Here is a 25,464-nt window from a genome sequence, read left to right on the forward strand (position 1 = left end):
TCTATTGTGGTACAATACATGTTACATAAAATTTACCCTTTTAACCAATTTTAAGTGTACAGTTTTATGACATTAAGTACATTATATTGTCACGCAACCATCCCCACCATCCGTCTCGAGGACTTTCTCATCTTCCCAAACTGAAACTCTGTCCCCATTAAACACTCACTCCCCATCCCCTCCCCCAGCCCCTGGGCCCACCATCTACTTCCTGTCTCCAGATTTGACTCCTCTGGGACCTCCTAGAACTGGAATCATGCAATTATTTGCCCTTTTCTGTCTGGTTTATTTCACTGGGCATCATGTCCTCAAGGTTCATCCGTGTTGTAGCAGGTGTTAGAATCTCCTTCCTTCTTAAGGCTGAGTAATATTCTATTTTAGGGCTTCCCTAGTGGCTCAGTGGTAAAGAATCCACCTGCCAATGCAGGAGACGCAGGTTCTATCCCTGGGTCAGGAAGATCCCCTGAAGAAGGAGATGGCAACCCACTCTAGTATTGTTGCCTGGGAAATCCCACGGACAGAGGAGCCTGGCCGGCTACAGTCCATGGGGTCGCAAAAGTGTAGGGCACCACTTAGCGATTAAACAATGACAACAGCAAGCGTAGTCGAGAAGATGGTAATGTTTGAATAAAGAGTTTTAAATGGTGAGGAAGGGAGCCATGGGGATGCCTAGGGAAACAGCATCCCAGGCAGAGGGCACAGCAGGTGCAAAGGTCCCTGGGCAGCATCATGCCTGGTGTGTTGGAGGAACAGCGAGGAGACCTGTTTGCAGCAGAGTGAGCAAGTGGGAGAGAGGGAGAAGGGGAGGGCTGGGAGGGGATGGGGCAAGTAGAGCAGGACTTTGTGGGCTGTGGGGAGGACTTGGGCGGGTAGGTGGAAGCCCTGGAGGGCTATGCGCAGAGGAAGGGTGCGCGCCCTCTGGTGGCTGCTGCAGGGAGGACAGACTTTAAACCGTTAGGTCTGGAGCTGGGGGAACAGGGGTGCAGGCCACTGCCCTAGTCCAGGTAAGTGACAATGGGCTGGACCAAGGTGGTAGCCATGTACATGATAAGAAGCAGTCGGATTCTCGATATACTTTGGAGATTAAGCCCACAGGATGTAGTGACAGACGGCGCAAGAGAGAAAAGGAGGAATCAAGGATGATATTGGGGGTTTTGATCAATTTGGACAATGGAGATGCTCCCAACAGAGACTCTCACTGGATCCTATTGACAACGCTGTGTGGTAGAGTCAATCATGAATTCCAATCTCCAGATGGGGAAACTGCAGCTCAGAGAAGTAAAGCAGGTACCCCAAGGTCACACAGCAAGAAGAGTCTGAGATGGAATCCAAACTCGGGGCCATCTGACTCCAAACCTGTGCCAGTGTCACTTCAGGGACTGACGGTGTGCCTCTCTCTTGGAACTCTAAAGACTTCCCCTTCTCCCCCACTTCCATCTCCTGTTGACGTGAGGATGAAAGGCAGTGTGTCAGTTTCCTGTGGCTGCTGTAACAAAAGACCACGAACTTAGTGGCTTAAAACAATACATTGTTGTGGAGGTCAGAAGCCTGACATGGAGCTCACTGGGCTAAAATTAAGCTGTCAGCAAGGCTGGCCTCTTCTGGAAGCTCCAGGGGAGAATCTGCTGACTGGCCTTTTCCAGCTTCTAAAAAGACCACCTGCATTCCATGGCTCGTGGCCTTCTTCCTCCATCCTCAAAGTCAGCAACAGCCTGTGGAGTCTTTCTCACCTCCAATCCCTCTAACGCTGACCCTTCTGCCTCCCTTTTCCCTGTTGAAGAACTTGCGAGATTACATTGAGCCCCTGTGGTGAATCCAGAGTCATCTTTCCATCTCCTCATCAACTGATTAATAATCTGAATTCTATCTGCAAATTTAATCCACTCCCTCTCCCTTATATTGCCACGTGACATAACATGTTCGTGGGTTTACAGCGATTGGGATCTGGACCTCTGGTAGGGGTGGGGAGGAGACACTCACTCTGTCTACCATATGCAGTGAGGTCACAAGGACCACTGTGACCTCATCATCCCCTGGGGCCCAAATTTACAAAGCACCCCTCCCACACAGTTGCTGGATGGGCCAACCTCTGGCCAGAGATTTGAACCCGAGTGTCCTGACCCTCCAGCTATGATGGGAGCCCAACCAGAGCAAACTCAGAAGCCCAGCTCGCGGGTCCAGACCCTGTTTAAGAGGGTCAAGGCCTTCTTCACCAAAACTGGTCCCCCACCCCCACCCCCAGCCCCCTCCCGGAATCTGGGCTGTACCCACGTGTATGGGTACGTGTTTGGGCACCTGGGGGAAAGAGAACCGGAGCATTCCCCATCGCAGCAGGTGAGTTTGGCAAACCACAGGCCCTGAAGAACCTGCAGCTGGAACTGCAGAGGGAGAAGGTCACCCTGCCCGCCCACTCTGTATGCCCCGCTCCCCTCCAGGCCAGCCTGGGTGGACTGCCACCTGGAAGCTGTGGGGACCAGGGCAAGCCTTGGACTGGAGCCGAGGGGGAGGGGAGGTTCTAGAGATGTGTCAGGAAAAAGACCTCCAGCCTGGATGAGTGTGGGTGGGAGCTGGGTCTGTCCTGCAGGTGCTGGACACAGGGGAGCAGCTGATGGTCCCCGTGGATGTCCTGGAAGTGGATAATGAGGGAGCCTTGTGGAAGTTCCTCCTCTCGGGAGCCATGGCTGGGGCAGTGTCTCGCACAGGCACGGCCCCTCTGGACCGTGCCAAGGTGTACATGCAGGTGTGTGGGGACCATGGCGCTGGGGCCATTGGGGTGGGGATGGATGGAAGTGGAGCTGATGGAGTTCAGGGGGGGGGTGAGTATGTAAATCAGAAAGAGGGACAAGGGTGGGGTTGGGAGCAGAGTTGGAGTTAGAAGGGGGCAGGACTTCCCCTAGTCTGACAGTGGTTAGGACTCCGTGCTCCCACTGCAGGAGGCACAGGTTTGATCCCTGGTCAGGGCTTCCCAGCTGGCGCTAGTGGTAAAGTACCCACCTGCCAATGCAGGAGACATAAGAGAAGTGGTTCAGTCCCTGGGTTGGGAAGATCCCTAGGAGAAGGAAGTGGCAACCTGCTTCAGTATTCTTGCCTGGAGAATCCCATGGACAGCTGGCGGGCTATAAGCCACAGGGTTGTAAAGAGTCAGACACGACTGAAGCGACTTAGCAGGGAATGAAGGTCCCATATACCAAAAAAAAAAAAAAAGATGGGGCTGAGCGGAGATGAGGTGAAGGGCTCCTCAGAGGGCTGACAGGGGCTCCATATTTCCAGGTCTACTCCTCCAAGAAGAATTTCATGAATCTGCTGGGAGGTCTCCGGAGCCTGATCCAGGAAGGGGGCATCCGTTCACTCTGGAGGGGCAACGGTATCAATGTGCTCAAAATTGCCCCGGAGTACGCCATCAAGTTCTCTGTCTTCGAACAGGTGGGGGTGAGGGGATATCTACTTCCCCAGCCCCACCCTCAAGCCGTCACCTCTCTGGTACCCACGGCCCCCTAAAGCCCAGATTTTTATCCAAAACATACGTAAAAAAAAATTTTACGTATTTTTGGTTGGGCTGGGTCTTCATTGCTGTGCATGGGCTTTCTCTAGTAGCGGTGAGTGGAGGCTCCTCTTTGCCTTCTCTAGTTGTGGTGAGCAGACTGCTCATTTTGGTGGCTTCTCTTATCGCAGAGTAAGGGCTCTGGGGCTCTTGTTGCAGAGTAAGCCCCATCTAGGGCATGGGGCCTCAGTAGTTGCGGCTCCCAGGCTCCTCGGGGCTCGTGAGCACAGGCTCAGTAGTTGTGGTGCCTGGGCTTAGTTGCCCCGAGGCATGTGGGATCTTCCCGCATCAGGGATCAACCGCCATCTCCTGCACTGGCAGGCAAATTCTTTACCACTGAGCCACCAGAGAAGCCCCCAAGACATATTTTAATACTCCAGGTCCCACACCTCTTCCCCTGGGTGAGTTTCAGGAAGGAAAGGAGGCTAATTCTCACATTCCTCTTTCCCATTCCAGTGTAAAAACTACTTCTGTGGAGTGCACGAGTCCCCACCCTTTCAGGAACGTCTCCTTGCTGGCTCTCTGGCTGTGGCCACTTCCCAGACGCTCATCAACCCTATGGAGGTAAGAGTATCTGCCCCATAGAAGATGAAACAAGATGATTGGGTGGCAGCTGCTATGGCTTCCTCCTTCCCTGCCCCCTCCTCCTCTTTATGTAAGACATATCAAAGTTGTATTCCAGATGGCTTACCCAGTCATCTCAACACTATTTACTGAATGGGTCCTCTCCTCTCCATCACCAATGACCCAAGATGCCACCACTATAATTTACTAAATTCCTATATGCACGCATGCTCAGTTGCTTCAGTCGTGTCCGACTCCTTTCGACCCCGAGGACTGTAGCCTGCCAGGATCCTCTGTCCGTGGGGATTCTCCAGGCAGGAATACTTCGCAGGGGTAGATCCCCCTCCAAGGGATCTTCCCGACCCAGGGATTGAACCTGCAGCTTCTGCACTGCAGGCGGATTCTCTGCTGCTGAGCCACTGGGGAAGCCCCAAATTCCTATATGTGTTGGTATGTTTGTTTTGGTGGGGTTCGTTTGTTTTGTTGCCATATCACTGGACACAAGGGATCTTTAGTTTCCTCACCAGAGATGGAACCTGTGCCCCCTGCAGTGGAAGCTGGACCACTGGACCGCCAGGGACGTCCCTGGGTTTACTTCTGACCTTTCTCTTCTTGGGTTCAATCCCTAAGTCAGGAAGTTCCCCTGGAGAAGGGAATGAAAACCCACTCCAGTATTCTTGCCTGGAGAATCCCCCTGGACAGAGAAACCTGGTGGGCTACAGCCCATTAGGTCGCAAAGAGTTGGACATGACTGAGCAACTAACACTTTCACTTTTTCTCTTCTTGTCACTTGGGTTCTCTTCATGCACTTCTAATTTTTTTTTTAATTTTAAATGATCTTCTAATTTTTTTTTAATGAGTAGACTTTATTTTGTAGCACAGTTTTAAGTTTACAGGAAAATTAGGTAAAAAGGGCAAGAGCATTCCCATATATATCTTGGCTTACATACGAAGTTTCCACTATCATTAACAACTTGAATTTGGGTGGTACATTGGTTACAACTGATGAACCAATATTGATACATTGTTATTAACTAAAGCCCATGGTTGACATCAGGGTTCACTCTTGGCGTTGTGACTTGCTATGGGTTTTGACAAACGTATGACACGCAGCCACCATAATAGCGTCACACAGAAAAATTCCACTGCCCTAATAAGTCATTGTACTACACGTATTCACCTCTCCCTCTTTCCTCCAGTCCCTAACAACCACTGATCACGTTACTGTCTATGTAGTTTTGCCCCTTTTTTTTCTTTTGGCGGCACCCCGTTGGCATATGTTCAACAAGGTATTAAACCCTTGCCCCCTGCATTGGCTTAGGGTCTTAACCACTGGACGCCCAGGGAAGTCCCAGCCCAGTCTTTCATTTTTGAGGCTTGATATTATGTCTTATTATTCCCCATTCCTTCTCTTACTGGTTTTTCAGGCTATTCTCCATTGATTTCTTTTTCCTTTTAAAATGTTAGAAGTAATCTGCCTTGTTCAGAAAACAAAATCACACACTGGTATTTGTTTTTTACTCACTGACTCTAAACTCAAATGAGTTTAGATATTATTGCCATCTGGTGGCTCAGATAGTAAAGAATCTGCCTGCAGTACGGGAGATCCAAGTTTGATCCCTGGGTTGGGAAGATCCCCTGGAGGAAGCAATGGCAACCCACTTCAGTATTCTTGCCTGGAGAATTTCATGGACAGAAGAGCCTGGCGGACTACAGTCCATGGGGTTGCAAAGAGTCAGACATGACTGAGCGACTAACATTTTCATTTTCACTTTCTATACAATATTGGGTCTACATATCCAAGAATACATCCATTTATTTGGTCAAGTCTCCTTTTTCATCCCCTAAACGGTCTTTTAAAGCTTTCTTCATATAATTCTTGCCCTTGTCTGGTTGAGTTTCTTCATATTTTTACTTCTGAAATATAGCTGATTTATAGTGTTGTGTTAATTTCTCCTGTATGGCAAGGTGATTCAGTCATACATATACAATCTTTAATAAATATATTAATGAAAAAAATATACCTTTTCCATTAAGATTTATTAAAGGATATTGAATATAGTTCCTTGTGCTATACAGTAGAAGTAGAACCTTCTTTACCTTTCTATATATTAGTTTGCACCTGTGAAGTATTTTTATTTTGATGGTTACATAACAAATCACCACACTCAAGAGCTTTTAAAATGATACAGATTTATTATCTCATTGTTTCCGTGGGTCATGTCTGGGCACTGACTAGTCGGGTCCTCAGTTCAGGATTTGATCAGATGGAAATCAAGGTGTCAGTCGGTGGGGCTACCAATGGACCCATCTGAGGCGTGGGTGTCCTCTGCCAAACTCCCTGGTTGTTACCAGCATTCAGCTTCTTACGGCTGTAGACTGAGTCCTCAACTCCTGGAGGCCACCCACTGTTCCCTGCCCTGCGGTCCTCTCCGTAACAGTTTGTTTGAGACCAACCCTAGGGAACTCCCTGGCGGTGTAATGGTTAGGATTCCACACTTTTTTCACTGCCATGGACCTGAGTTCAGTCTCTGGTTGGGGAACTAAGATCCTGTGAGCCGAGAAGTATGGCCAAGATATAAAAAACCAATCCAGGAGTGTTTCTGATCCTTCTATCTCTTCTTTCAGACTCTTTTAAAGGGCTCACCTGATTGAGTCAGACCCACTCAGGATGATTTCTCTTGATTAACTTAAGTCAACTGGTGACACAGGAAGCTCACCTCTGTGATGACCGAGATGGATGGGATGGGGGGCAGGTGGGAGGGAGATCCAAGAGGGAGGGAATATATGTACATGTAAAGCTGATTCACTTCACTGTACAGCAGAAACTAAGGCAACATTGTAAAGCAATTACATGCCAATTAAAAAAATCTAAAAAATAAATAAAGTTAACTGGTTAGGGGCTTTATTATATCTGCAGAATCTCTCTGCCTTTGTCCTTTGTGTACCCTGATCCAAGAGAGTCACAGTCCATCATGCTCACAGGTGTAGACCATTTTCAAGGGCAAAGGAGGCCATTAAACAGAGCAAGTGTATAATGGGGACAGGAATCATGGGGACCACCTGAGAATTTTGCCTACCACAAACGGTGTGCTGTCTTTTGCACAGCTGTTGAGTTGCCAACATTTTGATGTTGGGCATTTCATAAAAACTTCAGTTTCTGGCTTCTTTGGGAAAACTGGCAGATCTGCCTACCTGGGGTCCAGGTAGGGCGAGTTTGGCTGGGTTAGGGCTGCTGCAGTCCCCACCCAGCTCACATCACTTCTCTCATCCTTTTTTTTTTTTTTTTAGTTTTATTTTCTTGGCTGTATCTTACATCACGCAGGATCTTAGTTCCCCGTGTGTGCATGTTAAGTCGCTTCAGTTGTATCTGACTCTATTCGACCCCATGGATTGTAGTCTACCCGGCTCTTATGTCCATGGGATTCTCCAGGCAAGAATACTGAAGCAGGTTGCCATTTCCTTCTCCAGGAGATCTTCCTGACCCAGGGATTGAACCTGCATCTCTTATGTCTCCTGTGTTGGCAGCCAGGTTCTTTACCACTAGCGCCACCTGGGAAGCCCCCTTAGTTCCCCAACCAGAAGTCAAACCTGTGCCCCCTGCAGTGGAAGCATGGACTCTTAACCACTGAACTGCCGAGGAAGTCCCTCCCTCACCCTTTGGGTTGAGAGCACTTACAGGCCAAGGCAGCTGGGTTTGAAACCCAGCTATGTGCATTCTTGAGCAGCTGCCTCCTGTGCTGGAGGGTCATTGAGGCGATTAGCTCAAATAAGCTGCCTTACTCCTCATCCTCCCCAGGTGCTGAAGACGCGGCTGACCCTGCGGCGGACCGGCCAGTACAAGGGGCTGCTGGACTGCGCCAGGCAGATCCTGGAGCAGGAGGGCACCCGCGCCCTTTACCGTGGGTACCTCCCCAACATGCTTGGCATCATCCCGTATGCCTGCACCGACCTGGCCGTCTATGAGGTGGGGGTCTCACAGAGGGGTTGGCAGGGGCGGTGTGAACCCAGGCCCGTGGAGAGCTTCCTCCTGGCCTTCTTCTCTCCTAGATGCTCAACTGTCTCTGGCTGAAATCAGGCAGGGACATGAAGGACCCTAGTGGCTTGGTCAGTCTGTCGTCTGTGACACTGTCCACCACCTGTGGACAGATGGCCAGTTACCCGCTGACTTTGGTGCGCACCAGGATGCAAGCCCAAGGTCAGCTTGGCCCTTTTAGCAACCTCGCATACCATGATCCCTTGCCTCTACTCTCTGAACTTTCTCATGACCCCCCGAAACACACACAAACTGACTCCCAGACTCTCCATATCTGATCTTGCCCATTTCTGCTGACTCCTGAACCCACCCAAATTTACACTCACCCCCAAACCTGATCCCAGTCCCTTCAATTAACCCTACATATCACTAAAATGAACACCCAGCTCCCAAAGGACTCCCACAAACCTCCTTGAATGTGACTCAGGCCTCCATATTGATCTCAAGACATATAGTCCCCAATGACCCCCCAACTTGTCCAAATCAGACTCAGGCCTCACCTGGTGCCAAAAGGCAAATGGTTCCTAAATTTTCGAAAACTGACACCTAGACATTCCCAAACTCATAACCACCTCCCCAACATCCTGGGAACTCCCCAAATGTGCCTCCCACAAATGGGCTCTCAAACCCCTAAACAAATCCTCAAATACCCAAATAGGTTTTTAGCTCACCACCTTAATCTTGAAAATGTCCCCAAACTCCCCCTTAGCACACTGCAAAGCTCTAGCAGATCTTTGTTGTTGTTCAGTCGGTAAGTTGTGTCCGACTCTTTGTGACCCCATGGACTGCAGCCTGCCAGGATTCCCTGTCCTTCACTATCTCCTGGAGTTTGCTCAAACTCATGTCTGTTGAGTTGGTGATGCCATCCAACCATCTCAGCCTCTGTTGCCTCCTCCTCCTCCCGCCCTCAATCTTTCCCAGCATCAGCGTTTTTTCCAACGAGTTGGTCAAAGTACTGGAGCTTCAGCTTTAGCATCAGTCCTTCCAATGAATATTGAAGTTGCAATGTTTTCTAAGATGTTCCCTAAAACAAATCCTGAAAATTTCTCACTCTCCATAAACTGACCAACTTCCTCTAAAAGGCTTCCAAGCTTCTTTTCAGGTAACACCCCAGACCCTGTGCTCCTCACTTCAGTCCCCATCTCCCAACATTCCAGCTCCCCACTCTCCACCCACGCCCCTTGATGCCAAGTCATCTCTGGCCCAGGCCCTGAGCTTGCCTCTGTCCCCACAGACACTGTGGAGGGTTCAAACCCCACCATGTGTGGAGTCTTCCGGAGGATCCTGGCCCAGCAGGGCTGGCCAGGGCTGTACCGAGGCATGACCCCCACATTACTGAAGGTGCTGCCTGCAGGCGGCATCAGCTACGTGGTGTATGAAGCCATGAAGAAGACCCTGGGAGTATAAGTAGTGAACTAGGTGACATACCCTGGGCAGAAATGGAGGGGAAGATCCAGTGTCTCCTGGCCCCAAAGGGCCTTCCAGCCTCGGGACCAAGGGCAGACTTGTCAAGAGAAGCAGACTGGTTGCCTGGGTCAGAAGATTCCTGGTGCCTCCTCCCCAGTGGAGTCTGGACTCCAGTTTGGTTTGCTGCGACTTGTCCTGATTCCAGAGCAAAAGGGTGAACATGGAGACAACGAGGAATAAACAGATGGTTTCTGCTGGCCATGTCTGGAATATCTGGGTTCAGGAGGGCAGCTGGGGATCTGGATACCTGGGTCCTGTGAGGGGCGGGGGGGGGGGGGCGGGGAGCGGGGGGGAGGGCGGGCGGGAGTACCTTGGGCCTCTTAGTCTTGAACAGGAATTGGAAGCCTGGAAGATGCCTGGGTCCAGAAGATAAACTGAGGGCCTAGATCAGAGCTTAGAGCTCGGATCCAGGGACCTTATGTGAAGCTGGTGTAGGGTTTCGAATTAAGAGTCTAGGATCCCTCGGTCCTGGGAGGAAATCTAGACCCTTGAGTTGGTAGGAGAGCTGGTTCCATTTCTGGAAGAGAAGTAAGGACTCTAGATCCCTGGATGGAAAGAGGAGAGGGTATGAGAGGATCCCTGAGTTTCCTCTTGCTTTGGGGCCAACCCACCCCCGGAAGCACCCGTCTCCAAGGCCTCAAGCAGGCCACGTGCCTGGCTTACCCGGCCGGCCTCCGGGGACTCTAACCCAGACGTCAGGCTTGAATTCCTGCAGCCGGTGGCCAATGCCCACGTCGGCTGCCATTCAATCCGGTTCCGGCTAATCGCCTCCCGGCTTCTGGTGGCTGGCTCCGCCCCAATGCAGCGGCGCTTCCACTAGCTCCCACCAAAACGGGGCACCTCCATTTCCTTCATTGTCATTTGCCTAGGGTGAGGTCAGTCACCTTACACCCTCCCCCGCCACTCAGCCATTGGCTTAGACGACGGGACTAGAAAAGGATTCTGGTTAACGCTAAAGTAACTCAGTCCAAACGCAAGCGTATCACACTGACCTCGCCAGATTGGCTTAAATTAATTGCCAATCTCTGTAAAGACCGCCTTCCATGTGTACCCATTGGCTTGCGTACACGACGATCTCACTGGACGCCCACCCAGCCCGTTCAGAGAAGTCTTTCGCCAGACTCCTCCTTCCTGTCCGCTTGACTCTTAGGAGCCGTCAATCCGGTTCAGAAGCCGCCCCGCGATTCTGGAACTCCTGCTTCATTGGGCCTTCGGCCTCCTCCGATCGCCTCAATTTGCCCGCCCAAAGCCGTCAGCCCGCAGCCCATTGCTTCCCAGAGCTGTCGATCTCGCGGTACCTCCCGCCCACTGCCTCTCGCGGCACTCCGATTGGCCGCTCGCCTCCAGAGCCTGTGATTGGTGTCCCGGGAGGGGCGACCACCTCCCATTGGCGCGGCGGCGCCGTCCGTCAAGCCGGCGACCGGAGGGGGCGTCCCTCTCCGCCCCCCAACCCCCGCCCCCGGCATCGTCTTCCCAGCCGCTGGCTTCCCAGAGTGCTCCGCGGCCGTGTGGAGCGAGGCCTTGTTCCCGCGTTGAGCCGCCGCTGCCGCCGCCTCCTCCTCAGCTTCAGCCTCCGCGTCAGGCCCGGCCCCGCCGCGCCATGTCGGACTACAGCACGGGAGGACCCCCGCCCGGGCCGCCGCCACCCGCCGGCGGGGGCGGGGGGTCCGGAGGAGCCGGGGGCGCCGGGGGAGGCCCGCCACCGGGCCCGCCGGGCGCGGGGGACCGGGGCGGCGGCGGTCCCGGCGGCGGCGGCCCGGGCGGAGGGTCGGCCGGTGGCCCCTCGCAGCCACCCGGCGGGGGCGGCCCGGGAATCCGCAAGGACGCCTTCGCAGACGCCGTGCAGCGGGCCCGCCAGGTGAGGAGGCCGCGGGCCCGAGGGGCGCGCGGGCGGGCGGGGGAGGGGGCGGGGTCACGTGCGCGCGCGCGGGGTCGCAAAGGGGGGGGCCGGGGCCGGGGCCGCCACGGGGTCACGTGGGGCGGTAGGCGGGGGCCTGGGCCTCCCCAGGAGCCTGGAGTGGGGCACTCCCCCCGGGGGTGACCCCCTACAAGGGGGAAGGGTCGTCTGGGAGGGGTGACCCAAAAGCGGCCCCAGAGTGTGCAGGGTCCCCTGCAGCGCGGGGACTCACTTTGGGGTTTCCACCCTTTAGGACACTCTCTACTCGTAGAAGCAGGGGTTCCGCCTTCCTGGGAAGGTCTTTCTCTGCTCCCACTAACTTGGTCCCTTTTCTGCCTGGTCCCCAGGAAGGAGGGACTTTAGGGGATTAGAAAAGTTCTTCCTCTTGAACCTGCAAAGTAGAAAGGGGACCCTGTGGCTGCCAGGCAGTGGCCAAGCGTTTCGTTGAAATGGGGAGGGTAGGCCTAGGGACTGACTGTGATGCTTCAGGTCATTTGCAAGCACCCTGTTTCTCTTTTGGGGAAAGAAGGGAAGGGTCCCACCGCTGTGTTCTGGGGCGTGATGACTACATGGAGGTTTCACATTCTGATGTGTGACCTCCCCGGCACTCCACGGCCTGAGGGGAAGAGGCCCACAGAAAGCGAGGACTTTGCCGCCCTTTCAAAAGGAAACTGACCGGGCTCAGGCCATTGAGTGCTTTCTCAGTCAGAATTGCCCCCAAATCCTCCAGCACAGGGAGGTCCCATTAGGGGAACGCCCTGTTGCCCTCCCAATGTGGTCTGTGGCTTTCACCCTTGGCATGCGATAGAGTTCTTTGGTGCAGTTGATATGATTGACCCTCACTCCCCGACCCTTACTGGCTTAATTGAGAGGCAGCTAAAACAAGGGGAGGTGGTGCTTTCTGTTTGCTTGGGATAAGACCCCAACTGGGCATCCCAAGAGTTTAGGCTTCAAGTTTTGTTTTGTTTTGTTTTGTTTTTTTATGTAAGTTTTAGAGAGGTTAAAATATAGATTCTCAGCTCATGGTTTGTGTCTCTTTGGAAAACTTGTAGTAATCCTATCAGCATACTCTGGTTTTAAATTTATTGGGTTGGGGTTTATTCAACGTTGTTTTTGTGTCTGAAATGTAACACGTGTTCGGAAAAGGGCCTTTTGTTTTGGTCTAGATGAGGGTTTCAGAGGCAGACTTCCCTAAGATCTGTTCAACAAATGGAAAGATTTTGAGGGTGTGCTCTTGAGCATCCCAGAGGCCCAGGTGCTTGGGCAAGGAAGTGTCTGGAAGTTCTCCCTGGTGGAGGGCACCTGAACTTTTCCTCCTTTCATCCCTAGAAAAGTCAGTGCGGGTTATCCTCTGGCCATGAACAGTTTAGGCACAAATTTGATAGAGAAAGGGAGCTTCTTTGAAATTCCTGAATAACTTTGGAATTCCTAGAAATGTTTTAACCAACAGTGAAAGTCGCCCAGTCGTGTCCGACTCTTTGCAACCCCATGGACTGTAGAGTCCGTGGAATTCTCCAGGCCAGGATACTGGAGTGGGTAGCCGTTCCCTTCTCCAGGGGATCTTCCCAACCCCGAGATCGAACCCAGGTCTCCCACATTGCAGATGGATTCTTTACCACCTGAGCCATCAGTGAAGCCTTAACCAACAGGCTCGTCCCTAAATCCAGGGAATGCCACTCCCAGGCCAGACAGCAAGACCTGTTGGGTATTCATGAACCAAAGAGGTGAAAGGTTGACCTGAGCACCACAGAGGCTGGCTTTGGGTGGTAATTCTTCTCTGCTCGCAACTTCACTTCTAGATCGCAGCCAAGATTGGAGGCGACGCAGCTACCACAGTGAATAACAGCACTCCTGATTTTGGTTTTGGGGGCCAAAAGAGGCAGTTAGAAGATGGAGGTAACTACCTGCCTTGCTGGAAGGGCTGGGGGTAGAGAGTGAAGTGCTTTTGTTGGAATGTGGTTCAGAGTGGGGGGAGCCCACTGCCATTTGGTGTTTTAAAACCTTAGCAATCCCAGCTTTGTTCGTTCTTTTTGTCTGGGCTGCCGTCCTGAAGTATCAGGTGGCTGAGGAGAGCAGATTGACTGTGACCAGGTCCAGGTCGTAAGTTTTCAAGATTGTTCCTCCTCCTCTGCTAAGCTAGGGTTCTCTTAAGGCCCCATGTCAGTGCAGTGTGGCTGACCCAGAGGCACACAGCCTAAACTATCAACTCACTGATCAGCCCAACTTCCCCAAGGCAGATTTGGGCCTAAGCTGGAAGGACTAGGGTCACCATCATTTTCCCCCTGTTATAAAGAGCTCTTTATCCCTGAGTGCTGGTGGTGAGATTAGGTCTCTTATTCTCTTGTCTTGCATCTGATGTTGAGAGTTGGGGGCAGGAGGCTTGTTTGCCAGGACATGTGGCACCAGCATCAGATTTGAGGCAGCTGTGGGTGGGTAGGCATTGCATCTGACATCCTCTTTCTTTTCACAGACCAACCAGAGAGCAAGAAGCTGGCTTCCCAGGGAGACTGTAAGTCCATTGGGTGACACTGGCAGAGGCTGCTTCAGGATCTTAAGAGGTTTTAGCAGGAAGTACTCTCCAGACAGGAGCTGGAAGTACTGAGCAGACAGCACCTCTCCTTTATGGAGGCTCTTGGTGTCCCTCCAGGGCCCATGAGACCCCAGAGCCTGGATTGTGAAGCAGCCACCTCCAAGCATGGCTGTTGTTAGGTGGCCCTGTTGTGCTCACTCAGGGAGGCTCAGAGGCACTGGGATATAGCTTGTGGCCCCTTGCATGGCAGGTGTGCCCAGGGCATGGTGTTTGGGGTCCCAGAGAGGAGCTGGGCCAATCTGTCCTTTGGGTTTTCTCTTTGCAGCCATGAGTTCTCAACTCGGACCCATTCATCCTCCCCCCAGGTAAGTGGTGGGTTGGAGAGCAGGTTGTTTCCTCGTTGTCTCTGGCCTTTCTTGCTGACTGGAGGGAGCACTCTGTCTGGGAGCCTGGTTGTACAGGACTTTGTCTTACTTTCTGTCAACCAGGGAGAAGACAGAAAGGCAGAAGGAGCTTCGTTTGTCCATACTTATTGTCTGTGGGACCATATGGAGCATAGGGCTGTGGCTGTTAGCTGTAATCGGGAAGGGGTTCTTTGCGCCCCTTTGCTTCCTTTGTTGGATGGGGATACTTAGAAGCCCTGCCATCCTTCCTCCTGGAAAAGGCTGGGGACTGGCCCTGACTTCTCACCTGCTTCTGCGGATTCTTGTTCCCTGAGAGCTGGGGTGGGGGTGTGTTCCTTTCCTACCTTTTTACTCTAGAGCATTCTTTCTGAAGGACCACGTTCTTTTTTTTTTTTTTTTCACTATTAGCTAAAATTTTGTGAAATGCAGTAAAAGCAACTCACTAGAAGAATGAAGTGAAAAAGATACAAAACCAATTTTTAAGTTAGAATCTATAGGTATAGGATGACGCTTTCAGATTGCTGTGAAAGTGTCCCAGGTTCTCACTCTTGCCCTGAGTCGGTGGGCAGCACTGGTCCAGCAGGCTAAGCCTCTTGTGGCCCAGAGTGGGAAACGGGGGCCCCGAGAGGTTGGGTGGTCTGCTGTGGGGTGAGGGAACCCCCATGCCCTTGTCAGACTCTGCTTAGGCCTGTGGGAGCTTGGTCCCCATGTTGCAGGAGGCAGGACTTCTGTTTTGAGGGTCTTTTTTCCAGGAGGCCCTCTGGCTCTTCCATCCCCTCTGCTGCTTCCTGACTTGAGGCTGACTCTCATTGTTTCTCTTTGTAGGACTTCAATGACAGAAGAGTACCGAGTTCCAGACGGCATGGTGGGACTAAGTGAGTGTGAACCACTGTGGTCCTGTGGTGCCCATTAACCCCTGCCCCGTGCCCCCAGGGCAGTCTCTCAGGAGAGCGCCTGCCAACCCTGGGACCTGTGGTCTGAAGGAGCCAGATTATTTTTTCCCCTCATTACATATGGTGGAAATACATATTTATGTATGTAGTTTCTTTTGTGGTTGGAAATCCCAAAGATGAGTCTGTTCATATTTTTTTTTCCTGCTGATGCCTCCTCCCCCCCGCTGCCCCTCTGACCCAGGCCCAGGCTCTGGGGCAGGTGCAGGAAAGGGTGAGTGGAATGGGGAGTGATTGCCTGGACAGCCCCCCAACCCAGCTCAGAGATCTGGTGAGGGGCACCAGAAGGGGCTGTGCAGAAACATAGAGGCCACAGGAGCACTGAAGGAGCCTGATGTGTTTTGCAATTTTTGTTTGTTTTTCGTTTTTGTTATTTTTTTCTTTTATTTTGAAGGAGCTGTTTTGTGCTTACTCTCTCATTCATTCTCTGGGCAGGGGGGCTCAGCGCCAGCCTCCTCCCATCCATCTCTGCTCTTCTTCTTTTTCTCCACCCAGTCATCGGCAGAGGAGGTGAACAGATTAACAAAATCCAGCAGGACTCAGGCTGCAAAGTCCAAATCTCTCCAGGTAGGAGCGCTAGAGCTGGATGGGGATGGGTGCCTCTGCTGGGGCTCTTGGCGCGTTCTCTCATGACCCCTGGCCGCCCTGATGGGATGGAGGTGAAGCGGGCTGGTGTTACTGCGCTTGTTCTGTGTGCCGCCTTTGCACAGTGCGTTAAGGTGTAGCTGCAACTCTTGTCTCCCTCTGCTCTCCATGAGCGCAGAGGGCTAGAATCCAGTATAGGGAGCCGCACCCCAGATCCCGCTCTGACTGTGTTGCCACCTGAGCTACAACACCTTGTTGGAAAGTGTAAGGCAGGGGAGCTCCTTAGGAAGGACAGGCTTGAGGTCAGGCCTGGGCTTAAGTCCAGTCCTGCCTGCGCCTTGGCAGGTACCTGATTTGCAGGGGTTTCTGAGTGCTCGCCCTGCCTGACACGCAGTACATTGACTGGAAGGTGTTCACATGGGTGGTGATGGAAGGGGCCCAGTTGGGATCTTCTGGAATCTGCCTCTCCTTCCATATTATCTTTTCACTAAAAGTTTTGCTTCCTTTGCTAGACTTCAGGCTTCTTAATCTTGGCTGTGCATAAAGCACCCTCTCAAGTGTTTGGGGAAGTAAATTGATTTGTCAGGGTGCTGTACAGTGGCAGAAGTAGCTGTCGATTGTTCCTAGAAATCTCATCTCCATGGAAGGTCCTCCTGGTTGTCTGCCCAAGGCATTGACTCAAAAAAGCGCTGATCCTCTCTCCACTCCTCTCTCCAGACAGCGGTGGCCTACCTGAACGCAGTGTGTCCTTGACAGGAGCCCCGGAATCTGTGCAGTAAGTCTCTGGCTGGGCCTGTCATGACAAAGTGGGTGGGCGAAGCCCTCTGGATCCCTTTGAAGTTTAGAGTGACTCCCACACCATGTTTCTCATGCCGTGCCTGCACTGGGGGGCTGCCTGACACAGTGAATCTCCTGAGATCTGGGGAACCTGGCCCAGAATAGCCCCAGCTCTGGGGATGGGCCCTCTGTCAGACCCAGAAAGGGGGTTGGAACCCCCTTTCCTGGGAGCAGGGCTGAGCCTCCAGGCAAGCATTCAGAGAGTACCTGTTTTTTCCCTTTCCAGGAAAGCGAAGATGATGCTGGACGACATTGTCTCCCGGGGCCGTGGGGGGCCCCCGGGCCAGTTCCACGACAACGCCAACGGGGGCCAGAACGGCACAGTGCAGGAGATCATGATCCCCGCGGGCAAGGCTGGCCTGGTCATTGGCAAGGGCGGGGAGACCATCAAGCAGCTGCAGGTGAGGGTGCAGGCTCCTCCTGTCCCGGGACAGCCTCCTTCCCGCGGCTGTGCCTGTGCACGCCACTGCCCCCCGCCACCGAGCCAGAGCCCTTCGTCCTTTTGGACCAGGAGTGACCCGTCCCCCCATGCCCCAGGAAGTTCTTGGAGGGGTCAGCTCTAACGCCACCTTGGTTGTACAGGAACGGGCTGGAGTGAAGATGATTTTAATCCAGGATGGCTCCCAGAACACGAATGTGGACAAACCGCTGCGGATCATCGGAGACCCTTACAAAGTGCAGGTGGGTGCCCCAGGGCCGAGGGGGTGGTTCTGGGGAGTATAGAGAGGGCAGCGGGTAGGCTGGAGATTTGGATGTAAGTGGAGAGATTTTTTAGAGCACTGGCTCTGAGGTCAGCCCTGGACTCATTCTCTGTTGAGTTCCCTCCCAGCCGTCTGTACATGAGCAGGTGGCCTCAACTGGCCTCAGTCCAGAAAGCTGGGGTGCTCACCATGTCCACCTCTTAGGGCAGCGGGTAAAGATCCGGGCAGCCTTGCGTTGGTCCTTAGCTCTGGCCTGTGACCGTGGGGCATGCAGTGGGGCAGCAGTGTTCGTGCGAGCACCACACTTTGTATGTTCGCAGCAAGCCTGCGAAATGGTGATGGACATCCTGCGGGAGCGTGACCAGGGTGGCTTTGGAGACCGGAACGAGTATGGGTCCCGGATCGGCGGGGGCATCGACGTGAGTGCAGGCCTCTTGGGTGGATGGAGTGGCAGGGGTGGTGGCTGGCTTGTGGGCAGCAGGGGGACTGCAGACAGTGACAAAACCCAGCTGATCCTCCTTTGTCCTGTCCGCCCTCAGGTGCCAGTGCCCAGGCATTCTGTGGGTGTGGTCATCGGCCGGAGTGGGGAGATGATCAAGAAGATCCAGAATGACGCTGGTGTTCGGATACAGTTTAAACAAGGTCAGGGGCTAGCTGGGATCTGCTGAGACGCACTGTTGGGGTCCAAGGTGGGCAGCTTGGCAATGGAGTTAGCATCTGCAGTGCCTCATTACTCCTAGACCTGCAGAACATGCCTGTTCCCTGCTCTGGAGCAGCCCTGTAAGAAAGTGAATGACAGGCAGGCTTCCCTGGTTGAAGAGAGGTGTGTGTTCCTCTCTTGTCAAGCTGTCCTCTCATGGGCTCTCCTGACAGGCCACCTGGGCCCCTGGGTGAGGTTAGCTCTTGAGGCCCCAGCCATGGGCTTCTGTCCAGTCCCAGTGGTTTTGGGGGGAGGACAGACTCCCCCGTGCTTTTTGAGAGATTTGTTGTCAGTTCTTGGTTCTGCCAAGTGCATCTGCTAGTTCTGGGGGCACCAAGTGCAGGAGGGATCCTCATCTGCTCCTGAACACGTGAAAGGCGGCCAGTGGCACTTTGACATGTTCCAAACATGGCTCGGGCTGGCGACCGCCATGAAGCAGCAATGTTGGGGGTTCGGAGTTGTGCGTCTCTTGTAACTGTTTTTTGCTCTCCTGTGCTGCCTCAGACGATGGGACGGGTCCTGAGAAGATAGCACACATCATGGGACCCCCAGACCGGTGTGAGCACGCCGCGCGGATTATCAACGATCTCCTCCAGAGCCTCAGGGTGGGTGATGTCAGGTGTGCTGAGTGGGTGGGCTCGAGTGGGAGGGCAGGCTGGCTGCCTGCATTAACTGTCCCATCTCTTCCCTGCCCTGCAGAGCGGTCCCCCAGGTCCTCCAGGGGGTCCTGGCATGCCCCCAGGAGGCCGAGGTCGAGGCCGGGGCCAAGGCAACTGGGGCCCTCCAGGTGGGGAGATGACCTTCTCCATCCCCACCCACAAGTGTGGGCTGGTCATTGGCCGAGGTAAGTGGCTTCTCCACAGGCCCCACCCGTCCCCCCACTTTCCTCCTGCCCTCTGCTCACTGCCCATGGCTTCTGCAGGCGGCGAGAACGTGAAAGCCATAAACCAGCAGACAGGCGCTTTTGTAGAGATATCTCGGCAGCTGCCACCCAATGGAGACCCCAACTTCAAGCTGTTCATCATCCGGGGCTCGCCCCAGCAGATCGACCATGCCAAGCAGCTCATTGAAGAGAAGATCGAGGTGGGCTCAGCTCAAGAGGGGTTCTGGGTACCTGGGCCCAGTTCTTCCTCCTGTTCCACTGATCTCGTCCACTTTTCATTCCTCCAGGGTCCCCTCTGCCCAGTCGGACCAGGCCCGGGGGGACCAGGCCCTGCCGGCCCCATGGGGCCCTTCAACCCCGGGCCCTTCAATCAGGGCCCACCTGGGGCTCCCCCTCAGTGAGTATTCCTGCGGACTCCTGGGATGTGGGGGTCACAGTTTTGGCAAGGAGGCCCAGCCCGCAGGCCCTGTGTCCATGGTCCTCACCTCCGAGAAGGCCATTCCACCTTGCAGAGGTGCCAAACACAACTCTGGCCAACCCTTGTTTTAGAGACACCATTTTTAAAAGATGCTGTGGGTGTTGCCCTTGGTCTCCACTCCACATGTAGATCCTGTAATCCTGTGGTGTAGTGGGGGGTTGGCACATCCTTGAGTCCACATGGCTTGTGTCCCTTGCGTCAGTTGTCTGACGCCTTTCCCTGGGCCAGAAATCAGCAGTTCCACGTAAGCGGTGCTCTGGGCCCCCTTCCAGGCTATGGCCGTCCTCTGCAAGGACCTTGGGGTAACCTGGCTCATGTGTCCCTCGTTTTCGCCCTCAGTGCTGGAGGCCCCCCTCCTCACCAGTACCCACCCCAGGGCTGGGGCAACACCTACCCTCAGTGGCAGCCGCCTGCTCCTCATGACCCGAGTGAGTATAAGGATCTGAGCAGGGCAGAGGGGAGGGGCCGATTTCTTGGTCAATGCTTAGCCTGCACACCCTCTGCCTACAGATAAAGCCGCAGCCGCCGCAGCCGACCCCAACGCCGCCTGGGCCGCCTACTACTCACACTACTACCAGCAGCCCCCAGGCCCTGTGCCCGGCCCGGCACCAGCCCCCGCGGCCCCACCCACCCAGGGTGAGCCCCCTCAGCCTCCACCTGCTGGTCAGTCGGACTACACTAAGGCCTGGGAAGAGTATTACAAAAAGATCGGTGAGTGCGTGAGCCACCGCAGGAGCTCCAGTCAGCCAGGGAGGGGTGGGCGAGTAGGTGGCCACATCCCCGCCTGTCCTCTGACCTCGGGGCCTGCCCCCACAGGCCAGCAGCCCCAGCAGCCTGGAGCGCCCCCGCAGCAGGACTACACGAAGGCCTGGGAAGAGTACTACAAGAAGCAGGGTGAGCCGGCGGGCCACAGGGGTGGGACCAGGTGTGCTGGCCTCCTGGTCCGCTCACCCACCCTCTGCTCCCCCACAGCTCAAGTGGCCACCGGAGGGGGTCCAGGAGCACCCCCGGGTTCCCAGCCAGACTACAGTGCTGCCTGGGCTGAATATTACAGACAGCAAGCCGCTTACTACGGACAGACTCCAGGTCCCGGCGGCCCCCAGCCTCCACCCACACAGCAGGGACAGCAGCAGGCAAGTGGGAATTGCCACCCTCCTCCTCCTCCTTTCTCCTTCCAACCCCCGGCCACCGTCCATCCTGCCTTAGTGGGTAGCGCCGGAAACCCCTTCCCCTGCGGGGTGTGTCCTTGATGCCTGCAGCGGGGGCCGTGTGGCCAGAGGTCTCCGGGAGCCCCCACGAGCTGGGGGAAGTGTGCGCTGGGTCCAGAGGTTAAAGAAGAGGCCTCTCCGCCGGCCTGCTTGTTCCTGTGTAACGCTGTCGTGATGCTGGGGGAGAGCGCGCAGCAGATAAAAGGAGGAACTGTTGAACTGGTGGGTAGTCCTGGGGGTGGGGGGCAGGCCATCCGCTCAGCCGGAGGTCGCCGTCCCGGCTGCTGACTCGCTCACTCACAATCTGGCCACTTGGGAAGAAAACGGATATTTTTGCCCCTCTCTGCATTACTCTCATGGTTTTTGTTCTTTTGATTATTTTATTTTTAAACCCACGATCTCTCCCCGCGTGTCCAAGTGACTGTGTGTGCTGCCAGCTGCCCCGTGGGGCCCGGCCACAGCTCTGGGGGCCGGGGGCGGCGCCAAGGGGCCCAGCTGCTGGGCCCGCACGCTGGGCCCGCCCGCCACGCCCAGGCTCGGCCTCTGCTCTCGCGCCTGCGCCCGCCTCGTGTCCCGGTCTTGTCTGTGAAGTGGGCATGACGATCGCTGCCACCTTCCAACCTACCTCACAGGGGTGTTGTGGGGACACCGTGATCTCTGGTTGTCATGTCGTGATGCGCCGGGAGCTGCCCGCCCGCCTGCCTTCCTGAAGACGCAGGGCACCCCTCTCCCGCCCGCCCCCCGCCCCCCCCAGCCCTGAGCGCTTCTCTCTTGCTCTCTCGCTCTCTCTGTGCGGCCCCTCCTTCTCCTTCCTGTGTCACTCTTCTCCATCTCAGAGCCAGTCTGACTGCAGCCAGTCCCAGAGCACTGACTAGACAGCTACAAACACATCCTTCCAGCCTGCGCTTGCCACAGGCTCGGGAGAGGGGCTTCCTGGCCCCCTCCTCGCCACTTTCCCCCCAGTCTCCCGCCCCGTCCCCCTCCCCGCCCCGTAGTGACCAATTCCTATCTCTTCCCTCTCCGCAGGCTCAATGAATCGAATGAATGTGAACTTCTTCATCTGTGAAAATCTTTTATTATTTTTTTTCCATTTTGTTCTGTTTGGGGGCTTTTTTTCGTTTGTTTTTTTCCGTTTGTTTGTCGAGAGAGCGATGGCTGCCAAGGGGGGTGCTGGGGGAGCCCTCCCTGTGAGTGGCTTGGGGGTCGTGGCACAGGCAGTGCCAGGCTCTCGCTCTCTTGCTCATTCTGTGTGTCTCATGCGCTTTTTTTCTTTCAAAATTGGGATCCCTCATCTTGAGCCAGCCAGAGAAGATAGCGAGAACTAAATCTCTGCAAAAAAAAAGTTAAAAACTAAAAAGCAAAACAAAACTTATAAAATTATATATATATATATAAAAAAATCTCTATCGTCCCCCACCCCGCCCCAGCCTTCCTGAAACTGCCTCTTTCAGGAGAAAGCAATTCACTCCCTGCGACCACCCTTGGCCCTCTTCATGTTTTTAAAATAAACTTTTAAAAAAGGAAACAAAGTCACTCTTGCTATTTCTTTTTAGTTAGAGCTGGAACATTCCTTGGACCAGGTATTAATGTTTAGGAAAGCCCATCCTCACCCCGTGCCAGGCAGCCCCTCCCTCAGCCTGTCTGCTCCTCCTCTCGCTCCTCTTCACCCAGCTCCGCTCTCCTCCCCTCCCCCCCGCTGCGCTGCCCCCTGCCCCCTGCCCCCAGGACTGGTCTGTTGTGTTTCATCTGTTCAAGAGGACATGGAAACTGAAAACAATTGAGAACAAAACAAAAAATTGTATGGCAGTTTTTACTTTTTATCGCTCGTTTTTAACTTCACAAATAAATGGTAACAAAACCTCCCCAAGTCTGCCGGGTGCCGTCTCTCTCTCTCTCTGTCTCTCTCTCTCTCCACCTCCCCCCCCGCCCCCCCCGCCCCATAGAGTTTTGAAGCAGATGTTTGTTCTTTATAGATGTTGTAAAAGCCTGATAATGGTGATTGGAAATTATAAGCTTTGTGTTGTATTGGGTTTTTTCCTTTATTTTTTTTTTATTTTAAAAAAAGAACAATTCTAAGAGACGATAGTTTTCTGCAGGCGCATTGTGCTCTCCTAACTCTCACCTCCCCCCCACCCCCCCCACCCCCATTTTTTGGTTAAATAAAGTGCTTTTTGTCTAAAACTGCGTGCCGGCCGCAGTTGTGTTTCTACAGGAAACAAGTTGAAGAGGAATAAGGCTTGGCCAATGAGAGATGGGTGGGGGCCCCAAAAAACTTTGCCCGAAGTCTGGTCTTGCAGGAAGGAGAAGCAGGCAGAGCCCCAGCAGTGCAGTCCCCCACGCCTTCATCCCCAGCATCTGTCCCACTGGGAACTTGGGGAGCAGGGCACTCAGGAGGGTCCCTGGGGACAGGTGTTCCCATGGATACAGCCTGCCGCTGGTGGAGCAAACCCACACCGAGCTTTATGTGATCTGGTCCTCGCTGTGGCCTGTTTGGCTGGTGAGCCCTGAGGTGGAAACCTGGCCTGTCCAAGGGAAGGACATCTGTCCCAGGGGTTGGCAGCCTCAGGATGAGGACGGGAGATGGGAGAGCAGTTATGGAGGACTCCTTGAGCTGTCAGGCCCAGGGCCAGTCATCCAGAGGCATACTTTGCTGGGAGAGTTCTGGGAGGTGTGGTTGAATTCCAGCAGGGAAATCGGGTGTCATGGTGCGGGGCTGTCTGCGGCCCTTGTGACCTCCCACGCGAGGCTCCTTAGGGACCTACCCCTGTGGGAGTGGCTCCCAGTCAGCCATTTGTGGGCCCAGGAAAGGGAGAAGGCTGTCACCTTGCAGTTACAGCCTCAGTTTAGATTGGAACCCAGGGCTCCCCTCACCAGCATCTAACCTCAGGCAGTGTGCCCGCTCTGACCTCTGGGGTGAGGGGGATGTCGGGGCCCCTGGCCCTCTCCCGACTCTCTGCAGGCTTTCAATGACAGAGCAGCGCTTGGCAAAAATGTTTTCTGTAACTTCAGCCAAGATGAAAACAAGGGGTAGCAGAGGGGGTCAGTCCAGAGTAGAGCGAGGTCATGGCCTCCACACCTCTCCCCCACACACACACCACCAGGGGAGAACAGGTTCCCCTTCCAGTTGCTAGGGCAGGATGATAGGTGCAGCCCCAGGCCCACACGGATGAGGGGAGGGCGAGCTGGGTTAGAAAGGCCATGCATTACCGCTGGGTGCTCGCTCGGCGCACAGACTGCACGGGGGCGCTGTCCCCTGGAACAACCCACGGGATGGGGTTGTGCCAGGCTGGGTCACCGCCTTCCCACCCCACCCATGGTGCTCCAGGCTCCTTCCTCTCGCTCTCGATTTTACCTTTGGTTGTGGGAGGGGACCAGGAATGACACCAAAGTTCTCTTAGCTCCACAGCAGTGTATAGGAGCTGCACGGGTCAGTTTAAGAATTAAGAGATCCCTACTTCGGGGGACATCCCTGATGATCCAGTGGTTAAGAATCCACCTTCCAATGCAGGGGACACAGTTTCGATTCCTGGTCTGGAAACTAAGATCTTACAAACCATAATGCAACTAAGCCCGCACGCCACAATTACCGAGTCCGCTCTCAGCCTGAGCTCTGCAACAAGAGAAGTCCATGTGCCACAATGAAGACCCAGCACAGCCAAAAATTCAAACCGAAACAAAGATATTCCTGCTTTCTACACCTTGAGGACCCATGGCTGCATTGGAGCCGAGCTGTGGTTGACCGGTTGCCATGATCCTAAATTTTGTAACATCCCATGGAGAAGAAAATAGCAACCCACTCCAGTATTCTTGCCTAGAGAACCCCATGGACCGAGGAGCCTGGTGGGCTACAGTCTATGGGGTTGCAAAGAGTTGGACACGAATGAGCAACTGAACTACCTCCACCATGTTCTAAAACATACCTAGTGTGGCTTTGGAGCCAGTCGTTCTGTTCAGACCTTCAGCAGTATCTATGGTAATCCACACAGCTGCAACCATTCTGCCTAATGGAAGAGATGGAACCCCCCCCACACACACACACACCGCCCCAGTGTATGTGCTTGGGGAGACCCAGGCAGGCCCGGAAAGGTCTGGGACCCAGGTAACAGTGTAACCCCTGCTCTGTTTCAGCTGGACTTGGTCCCCTTGCGGGGGCTGGGATTGGGGTGGGGAGACGGTACTTAGGTTTGGGAGCAGGCTCTTCCGCTGGTAGAAGGTCAGGACAGGTTCATATAGGGTGTAGTACGTCTCCAGGTGCTGGCGGACGGCCGCCTCACAGTCATCTGCCCTGCGTTCCGCCTGGCCCTGGCTTGGGGCTCTCTGCATCATCGTCACCATTGAACAGGCAAATGTGATGATGATGTTGGGGGCCCAGCCCACCTGGGCATCTGTGAAAGGGGACTGGGTGAGGGAGAGGCTGAGTGAGGTGGCCTCCTGTGCCCACCCCTGCCCCGAGATCAGGGATCTAGGGTGGTGCTGCCCCAGTAAAAAACCAGGCTCCCTGGGTCTGTTTTACTCTTGTCGTTCCAAGTTTTTCTTCTCTGTGTGTGTGTTTTGGACAGGTAGGACGTTGGCAGAGCCCATAAGCCAAACAAGACCAGTGGGAAAGGGTGAAGAGTCTCCTTGCTGCCCCCAAGCACCCAGTTTCACCCTCCCTGGACGCAGTCAAGTTAATCTGTTTCTTGT

The 25,464-nt window shown here is 54.3% G+C and overlaps 2 protein-coding genes and 1 long non-coding RNA gene across 5 annotated transcripts; 2 read left to right on the forward strand and 1 right to left on the reverse strand.

Moving 5' to 3' along the window:
* The first annotated feature begins 39 nt into the window (after positions 1 to 39).
* SLC25A41 (solute carrier family 25 member 41) lies at positions 40 to 9,805 on the forward strand. 2 transcript variants are annotated; one of them, XM_024994270.2, is made up of 7 exons: positions 40 to 2,334; positions 2,585 to 2,740; positions 3,271 to 3,423; positions 3,998 to 4,105; positions 7,905 to 8,072; positions 8,156 to 8,303; positions 9,376 to 9,805. In XM_024994270.2, exons 1-7 carry the CDS (start codon positions 2,131 to 2,133, stop codon positions 9,546 to 9,548), a joined length of 1,110 nt encoding a protein of 369 aa, XP_024850038.1. In that variant the 5' UTR covers positions 40 to 2,130; the 3' UTR covers positions 9,549 to 9,805. The 2 variants fall into 2 exon arrangements, with proteins under 2 accessions (XP_024850038.1, NP_001069309.1); NM_001075841.3 differs by lacking the exon at positions 9,376 to 9,805 and having other exon boundaries at positions 2,067 to 2,334; positions 8,156 to 8,896.
* Positions 6,279 to 11,014, reverse strand: LOC112447359 (uncharacterized). Its single transcript, XR_003035512.2, has 3 exons — positions 10,272 to 11,014; positions 9,919 to 10,153; positions 6,279 to 9,743 (listed from the first exon to the last, which is right to left on the reverse strand). It is a non-coding gene; the product is annotated as an uncharacterized lncRNA (long non-coding RNA).
* An 84-nt stretch (positions 11,015 to 11,098) lies between these two features.
* On the forward strand, positions 11,099 to 22,643 carry KHSRP (KH-type splicing regulatory protein). 2 transcript variants are annotated; one of them, XM_024994946.2, is made up of 20 exons: positions 11,099 to 11,466; positions 13,305 to 13,401; positions 13,976 to 14,014; positions 14,361 to 14,400; positions 15,265 to 15,314; positions 15,885 to 15,956; positions 16,692 to 16,749; positions 17,038 to 17,212; positions 17,394 to 17,492; positions 17,833 to 17,931; positions 18,052 to 18,154; positions 18,717 to 18,817; positions 18,912 to 19,056; positions 19,135 to 19,295; positions 19,383 to 19,492; positions 19,913 to 20,001; positions 20,084 to 20,284; positions 20,390 to 20,467; positions 20,546 to 20,706; positions 21,808 to 22,643. In XM_024994946.2, exons 1-20 carry the CDS (start codon positions 11,209 to 11,211, stop codon positions 21,814 to 21,816), a joined length of 2,145 nt encoding a protein of 714 aa, XP_024850714.1. In that variant the 5' UTR covers positions 11,099 to 11,208; the 3' UTR covers positions 21,817 to 22,643. The 2 variants fall into 2 exon arrangements, with proteins under 2 accessions (XP_024850714.1, XP_003586314.3); XM_003586266.4 differs by having other exon boundaries at positions 20,546 to 22,643.
* The last annotated feature ends 2,821 nt before the right edge of the window (positions 22,644 to 25,464 follow it).

Source organism: Bos taurus, chromosome 7 (assembly GCF_002263795.3).
Source record: "Bos taurus isolate L1 Dominette 01449 registration number 42190680 breed Hereford chromosome 7, ARS-UCD2.0, whole genome shotgun sequence".
Lineage (NCBI taxonomy): Eukaryota > Metazoa > Chordata > Mammalia > Artiodactyla > Bovidae > Bos > Bos taurus.

Excerpts from the sequence above, each read along its gene's own strand:
- SLC25A41 (XM_024994270.2), top strand. The coding sequence starts at position 2,131 with ATGATGGGAGCCCAACCAGAGCAAACTCAGAAGCCCAGCTCGCGGGTC. Across the intron at positions 8,073-8,155 it reads CCGACCTGGCCGTCTATGAG|ATGCTCAACTGTCTCTGGCT; the intron begins GTGGGGGTCTCA and ends CTTCTCTCCTAG. Across the intron at positions 8,304-9,375 it reads CACCAGGATGCAAGCCCAAG|ACACTGTGGAGGGTTCAAAC; the intron begins GTCAGCTTGGCC and ends CTGTCCCCACAG.
- KHSRP (XM_003586266.4), top strand. The coding sequence starts at position 11,209 with ATGTCGGACTACAGCACGGGAGGACCCCCGCCCGGGCCGCCGCCACCC. Across the intron at positions 15,957-16,691 it reads CAAAGTCCAAATCTCTCCAG|ACAGCGGTGGCCTACCTGAA; the intron begins GTAGGAGCGCTA and ends TCCTCTCTCCAG. Across the intron at positions 17,493-17,832 it reads GAGACCCTTACAAAGTGCAG|CAAGCCTGCGAAATGGTGAT; the intron begins GTGGGTGCCCCA and ends GTATGTTCGCAG.